Below are 7,230 nucleotides of genomic sequence, written 5' to 3'. Positions count from 1 at the left end.
CCAGTGGGACAAATGATCTTTTAAAAATGTTCTTTTTGGCATACGGTACGCGTAGCCTACGCCCCGACGGAAGGACCTCAAAACAGGAGTGGAGGGGATGAGTCTGGTCTGAATAAACCACAAATGCCCTTTTCTCCAGAAAATGTGAGAATAATTCTTGCAATGTGCTCTGTTTATGGCCGATAATCTTATTCGCTTCGTTAATTACTCGTGTTAATTTATTCTTCTGTTTCATTGTTAAATTTCCATACCATGAAACAATGTTATAAGTTAAAATGCTTTCAATCATCGATCTATATACGATAGTTAAGATCCTCCTTTCGATGTCGAAGTTGCGCAACTTCCTAAGTAGACTTAAACGCTGTCTTGCTTTCTTATGTACATAGTCCACATTATCCTGGAACGAAAGTTTGTCATCAATGATTGTACCTAAATATTTAAAATTTGGGACTTGCTCTATCTTTACACCTTTTATAATAACTTGTTCGTATGGGAGGCCAACTGTACATTTCTTATTCTGATTCCCACAGCATAATTCTTTTGTCTTCTCAATGTTCAACCGTAGATGACTGTTGTCAAACCATTGTACAATACTTTCAATATACTCAAAATAGGTGAGGTCAAAATAGATCTTTTGAAGATCTCGGTTGATTTTCCTACTTATATTTTTTCCTACTATGGAAGTCAATGGCGTCCATCAACTGTCTGGTCACCGACATTCTTCAAAATATCTTCCGGTTACACTATATTTTAAGGTGTCATTGTTACAGTGTAATTATATATTTAAATACTGAGTAATATTAAGCAACTACATGTACTTACTATAGGGTTAGGATAGGATTAGGATTTGGTTGAGGGTTAGTTGCATGTAATTATGCATAATTTACTGTTATTACTACGGTAAGTGCATGTAACATACAACAAGGACACTGTAAAATAAAGTGTTACCCATCTTCCTTTGTGTTCAGCAGAAGAAAGAAACTCATACAGATTTGAAACAGCTTGAGGGTGAGTAAATGATGACAGAATTTTCATTTTTAAGTGAACTATTCCTTTAAGACAGGTTATGTAATAGTCAACATTGGATGGTGTTCCCAACCCATTCTATTCACAATATGTTTTTCTATTCACATGTTTTTTTTTCTTTCTATAAACGGATATTTTGTCTCAGGTTTTCCGGAAGCCCTGGCCGGGAATCATGAGGGGTGTGTACGGGAATCAGGAGCGCTTCGAGAGCACCTACTTCAGAAAATTCCCGGGATTCTATGTGACAGGAGATGGTAATGCACACACACATCCACTTCATAACCAGTCAATGTCACTAATTACTTTTTATAGAATTTTGTGTTACTTTTTCTCACATTGGTAAAATGAATGAGACGATTTTTCTTACAGAACAAAAACATTATCATTTGTGTTTGCTATTAAATAAAAGTCACTAATTAAAAAAAAAAAACTATTATAATGTAATTTCAAAAGGTAAGGTTACTTTATATGTTTTAAAGACATTAAAGTCTAATCTAAATGACAAATTATGATACATATGGTACATCTCAATTAAAGTCGTCATGAAACGCTAGTTGCGATAGTCTGTTTTTCCATATTGTGACGTATATCCGAGTGAAACGGCTTCTGGAACAAGAACAAATGTTGGGCGGGGCTTGATTTTGTCCATGAGGAATTGATTGGATGGTTGTGGTTTGCTATTGGTGGATCTCATGTGAGTGACAGGTTGCCCCTCCCTCATCATCAGAAGCCGCGGTTCCATTACCCTTCAAAGTGGTTTGCTATTGGTGGATCTCATGTGAGTGACAGGTTGCCCCTCCCTCGTCATCAGAAGCCGCGGTTCCATTACCCTTCAAATTGCGCAAATTGAAATTGCGAATTGAAAATACGCCCAATGGAAACACGTAATTTTCGCAAAAACTCCCATTTATTGCAAAAAAGTTTTTACGCTCGCATGAGGTGGTTTTTCAGGCAATTCGAAAAATAAATATTTTGCAAAACTGCAATGGAAACAGTTTTTGCGCATTTACAGGTCACCTGACGTAGATGACGCGGTGTGTTTGGACACAATACAAGACGGAGTTCTTAAGAATTCATACAAGACAAAATAATTACAGGAATAATGGATTCTAAACCTCAAATAAATGCCACAATCAAGACCTCGAAGCAGAAATGAGGGAGAAACACCCAGAAACACCTCATATGTGCCGCTCACAAGTATAATAAGGGTCGTTCCTTACCATTAATGCTTGGAAAACACACATACATCTCCTTTCATTAATAATAATGGCCAGTGCAGTGGCTGGGATTAGTACATAAACCTCCATTTTGGAATGATTTTACCGATCGCGAGAGGAAAAAATGAAGTTTTAGTCGCATAACATCGGTTAATGGAAACGCCGTCATTTCGCAATCGTTTTTTGTCGACATTTAGAAAAAAAAGAAAGAAAAAAAAAACGCAAAAGTTTTGCGCAAATCTGTAATGGAAACGCCCTTACAGAAGAGAAGAGATGAGCTGAAAGAGGGAGGGGAAGATATTTTATGAAGAATTAAGAATAATGATTACAAGGCACATGAATAAAAAAAAATTGATAAATCATTTAGAATTAATTAGGCGATATTCCATGAACATAAAGAAATGTTAATTTTGATTACATGGTGACTTTTGCAGCGTAACCAAAACTTGTGTTGCTGTATGGTGTTACTGAGTGTCGTTGTGTCCTCAGGCTGCCGGCGGGACAAGGACGGATATTACTGGATCACCGGCCGGATCGACGACATGCTGAACGTCTCTGGTGAGACCTTGAGAGATGATGATGTTTCAGTGCTGCCACCTGGTGCTTAGAAAAGCCATATTATATTAGTTTGCCTTCTCTTAAAGGGATGGTTCGGAGTAAAATCAACCCAGGGTCCTTTGCACCATGACTTCGAGCCAAACACCACACTAAATGCCCAGAATTTGGTAAATTACCACACTAATAATGCCCAGAATGGTACCAAACTTCTACAGTAGTACAAATAGGTTCTGTACTCCTGTACATCCATACTTTTACGTGCTTTTCCCAAATCACGGAAGTGACGTCGACGTCCGGGTTAGCGGTAGCATGAGCCATCAGGCAAGTGTTATTTAAATAAACTCCTGATGTACTTACAAACTTTCCAATGCCTCGTTTTATGAGTACATAAAACCTATAAAACAAATAAAACCTATTTGTACTACTGTAGAAGTTTGGCACCATTCTGGGCATTATTAGTGGGGTAATTTACAAGATACAACCTTGGATCCATTAGCGCCTGCACTAAGACATCCGGCTGATATCTCTAAATAAGCTCTAACTTTAATAATGTTCACCCAAGGGAAAAAAGGCTTCTGGGGGGGTGTTTGGCTCGATGTCATGGTGCAAAGGACCCTAGGTTGAAATTACTCTGAACCATCCCTTTAAAGGCCGTAAATGACCCTACTAATAATGCCCAGAATGGTACCAAACTTCTACAGTAGTACAAATAGGTTCTGTACTCATAAAACGAGGCATTGGAAGATACATCCTTGGATCCATTAGCGCCTGCACTAAACCATTCGGCTGATATCTGCAGATTTTTGTGGAAACATTGATAAAAAATTTTTTTGGGGATTCTTTGATGAGTAGAAAGTTTAGAAAAACCTAATTTATTTGAAATAGAAATCTTTTGTAACATCTTTAACATGTCACTCTTGATCATTTCAATGCATCGTTGCTGAATAAAAGTTAATTTACTGACCCCAAACATTTGAATGTTAGTGTTTACAGCCGTCCTGTGTCTTCTCTCAGGTCACTTGTTGAGCACAGCTGAAGTCGAGGCGGCTCTGTCCGATCACCCGTCAGTGGCTGAAGCTGCAGTGGTCAGTCGGCCTCATGCAGTGAAGGGAGAGTGTCTGTACTGCTTCATCACACTGAAAGAGCACGAAGAGTTCAACCGCACGCTGACGGAGGAACTCAAGAGGAAAGGTCAGAGGATCAGATTAAACACTGTTAAACTACAGGGCTGTTGAATGCTTGAATCTGATTGGTTGATGAACAGGGAAACGCACAGCTAAAGTAGTTCCAGGCAGGTTTTGACCGCATTACAGTTCCATATCACTACGCCAAATGATCACATTTATTTCAAAGTTCCTTACAGCCAACAGCAGCAAAAGAACCAAAAGACACAACGACACAAGTGACCCGGGTTCGTTTGATTTTGGTTCATTCACACTGCCAGTGATTTTCCGGAATCAGAGAGTGCGTTCACACACAACCCGTAAAAATCCCGTAAAGACACTTGTAATGTCTCAGCAGCGTCTTAAGTTTGCTTATGAGCTGCGATTTCTCTCTCGAGAAACCACACTTGTGCATTTTTTTCTCTGATTCGATCATAAACTTGCGCATTATGTACTGTTTCACAGCTGGCGAACGATCCCGGCTTCAGCGGCATCACTACGACACGGCATTATTACGGCTTTTTTTCACACAGCGCGCGTTCCGGGACTGAACACGGCAATGTTACTAGGTCCCCAACCCGGCATCGATGCCGGAATCAATCCCGGGTCGTGTTTGCATTCATACAGAAGGCATTCTGGCAATTTCCCGGCAATTTGCCGGGATCATCGCGCTGTGCGAAAGGGGCTTGACTGTAACGAATTTCCACTGGAGGCAAGTTGAAGTGAACCCAAACGCAACTTTAATTCCAAAAAAAAATCAAACATCAACTCAAAACAAAAACATAAACTGGAAACATTCAATACTCGACAAAGACACAAGGCAAACGTGAGGGCTTAAATACACAGACTAATTACAAGACAAGGAACACCTGTGAACACTGATCAGACGATTAACCAATGACAAGACACATGGCAGGATCACATGACAAACGGAATCACATGACAAGACACAGAAACATGACAATGACAAGAAACAAAACCCAAAATGTGACACTGACCAAGCAGACAAATATAGTAAACAATAGGATAAAAACAGTTTTTATTATGTATGGAAAGCACATATTCTATCTCTCCCACTCAAACACACACACAGTACGGACACACACTCACACAGACACGTGTTGTCAGCGCCGCTCTGACGATTTTATCAGTAAAATAGTTTAGCAACTTAAAATCTACATGATATTTCTCACTAGCGATGTAACAAAGGCGCTGTTCTTGAAGCAGATAAACTTAGTTTCACAACAAAAACGCAAATCTCTGAAGACCATGACGTCATGCACATGTGTATCACGTGTTTAGTCTATTGTGTATCATCGCCATCTAATGGCCTGGCAGCGGAATACAGCGTTTTTAGATGTTTTTGCGGATCCATGTCGTTGTCAATTATTCCTTTGCGTATGTAACCGGTCCTAATCGACCCGCTCCGAGTGGGATTTGAACCATGGTCTCCAGTGTGGGAGGTGGGCATGCTAACAGTCGCTAGCGTCAGTCGCTAGTGCGTCTCTGTGGAGTGAGGTTTACACACACAGCTCTTAATGGCCTAGATCCGTTAGACATAGAAAATACAATCTGAATCTATTTGACACTTGCTAACTTCTGTGTGGCTTGTTTTGTCATTTAGTGAGGGAGAAGATCGGACCAATAGCCACCCCAGATTTCATCCAGAATGCTCCAGGGCTTCCCAAAACACGTTCAGGTACTGGGATCATTCTCAATTCCTCCTTGCGTTTGCTTTTGCTCCTGAAACTCAAGCCTTTCACCCGTCCGACAGGTAAGATCATGCGGCGAATTCTGCGACAGATCGCATGCAACGAAAAAGACCTGGGTGACCTCTCAACCCTGGCCGACCCTAAGGTCGTGGAGGTGCTGTTCAGCCAAAGATGCGAGACTGCGGCGGGTCTTTCTCAAGCCGGGACACCGCTGTCACCCTGTGTGCATTAAAGACTTTGGGTTTGGGCTCAGAACCGGTGCTGGTTCTCCTAGATCAGATCTGAAGGGTGGAACTCTGCCCATAGTTCAGGTAAAACAAACAAAAATACAAAAAGAAGTGTTGTCAAGATAGCTCACCTCAGGATTTCCCACATTTTTTATATTCTTTTGTGATGTTTCATAGTATTTGCCCCATCCTGATTTTCTTTTTTTGTTTGTGGATTTAATTCATTCATAATTGCAGTTTAGCAACAGTTGAAATCAACTAGCAACATGCCAACTCATGTTAGCAACATGTTTAATCATGCTGGCCACATGCTAACAACATGTTAATCATGTTAGCAACATGTTAAAACATGCTAGCACTGTGCTAAATCATGTAAGCAACATGCTAAAACTGCTAACAATATGTTAAGTCATGCTAGCAACATGTTAATCATGCAAACAACATGCTAGCAATGTGCTAAATAATGCTAACATGCTAAATCATGCTAGCAACATGTTAAAACATGCTAGCAATGTGTTTAATCAGGTAAGCAACTATCTAAAACGTGCTAACGTGTTAAATCACGCTAGCAACATGTTAATCGTGTTAGCAACATGCTAATCATGCTAACAGAATTTCATTGTACTAAAACCAATTTTATTATAGACAAGAGGAATGTAAAATTATTTAATTATTTCATTTCAGAAAGGAGCAGCAATTCAGAAATTTTAGTTTAGTTTAGTTTTAGTTGCCGAGTCTGACTTGACTGCAACCAGTTTGTTTTGTGTTGTTGAGATTTTTCTAATTTCCTTCTATTTGATATGAAACTATTGTGTGCAATACAAGAGAAAAACACAACATGCTTTTTCATGGCATCTTGAGTAAGATCTTACTAACCAGTTGCTAATGTTAGTCATTTTAAGTAGTATTATTTGCACATACTGTTCTGTTTATGTTTTTATGAAATAAAACTTATCTGATAAGGTCTCTCAAGTTTTTGCCATTCATTAAAAGTTGTTTATGTATGTTAAAATATGTATATAAAGCTCACATTTCAACAAAAAAATATATTTATGACTATTATGTGACATAGCTTTAATGCCGATCAATCACCTTTCCACCAAATTCTCATTATTTTGTTTTATTTTTATTTTATTTTAGTTCAAAATGGTATCAGTCTTTTGCATTACAGTAATGAAAAGTGTTATTGTGCTTAACTGGCATAAAAATAATGTTATTCATGCTAAACCCTATACCTATACTAAACTCTATACCTAAACTGAACACAAACCTGTTGATATCAGTAGATTTAAGTAAAACATGAAATGAGCTTTTCAATTACTGAAGA

At 38.9% G+C, this 7,230-nt stretch overlaps 1 protein-coding gene across 1 annotated transcript in view; it reads left to right on the top strand.

The window, feature by feature from the left end:
• The window catches only part of acss2l (acyl-CoA synthetase short chain family member 2 like), a 21,004-nt gene extending 14,135 nt beyond the window's left edge, over positions 1-6,869 (top strand). The window contains exons 14-18 of the mRNA XM_084119077.1: positions 1,172-1,280; positions 2,733-2,801; positions 3,816-3,992; positions 5,589-5,663; positions 5,739-6,869. Coding sequence (XP_083975203.1) covers positions 1,172-1,280; positions 2,733-2,801; positions 3,816-3,992; positions 5,589-5,663; positions 5,739-5,908 — 600 coding nt within the window. The 3' untranslated portion in view covers positions 5,909-6,869. The remainder of the gene's footprint in view (positions 1-1,171; positions 1,281-2,732; positions 2,802-3,815; positions 3,993-5,588; positions 5,664-5,738) is intronic.
• The last annotated feature ends 361 nt before the right edge of the window (positions 6,870-7,230 follow it).

This window comes from Abramis brama (assembly GCF_963993115.1).
Source record: "Abramis brama genome assembly, chromosome: 7".
Taxonomy (NCBI): domain Eukaryota; kingdom Metazoa; phylum Chordata; class Actinopteri; order Cypriniformes; family Leuciscidae; genus Abramis; species Abramis brama.
This window is presented reverse-complemented; position numbering and strand designations above follow the sequence as displayed.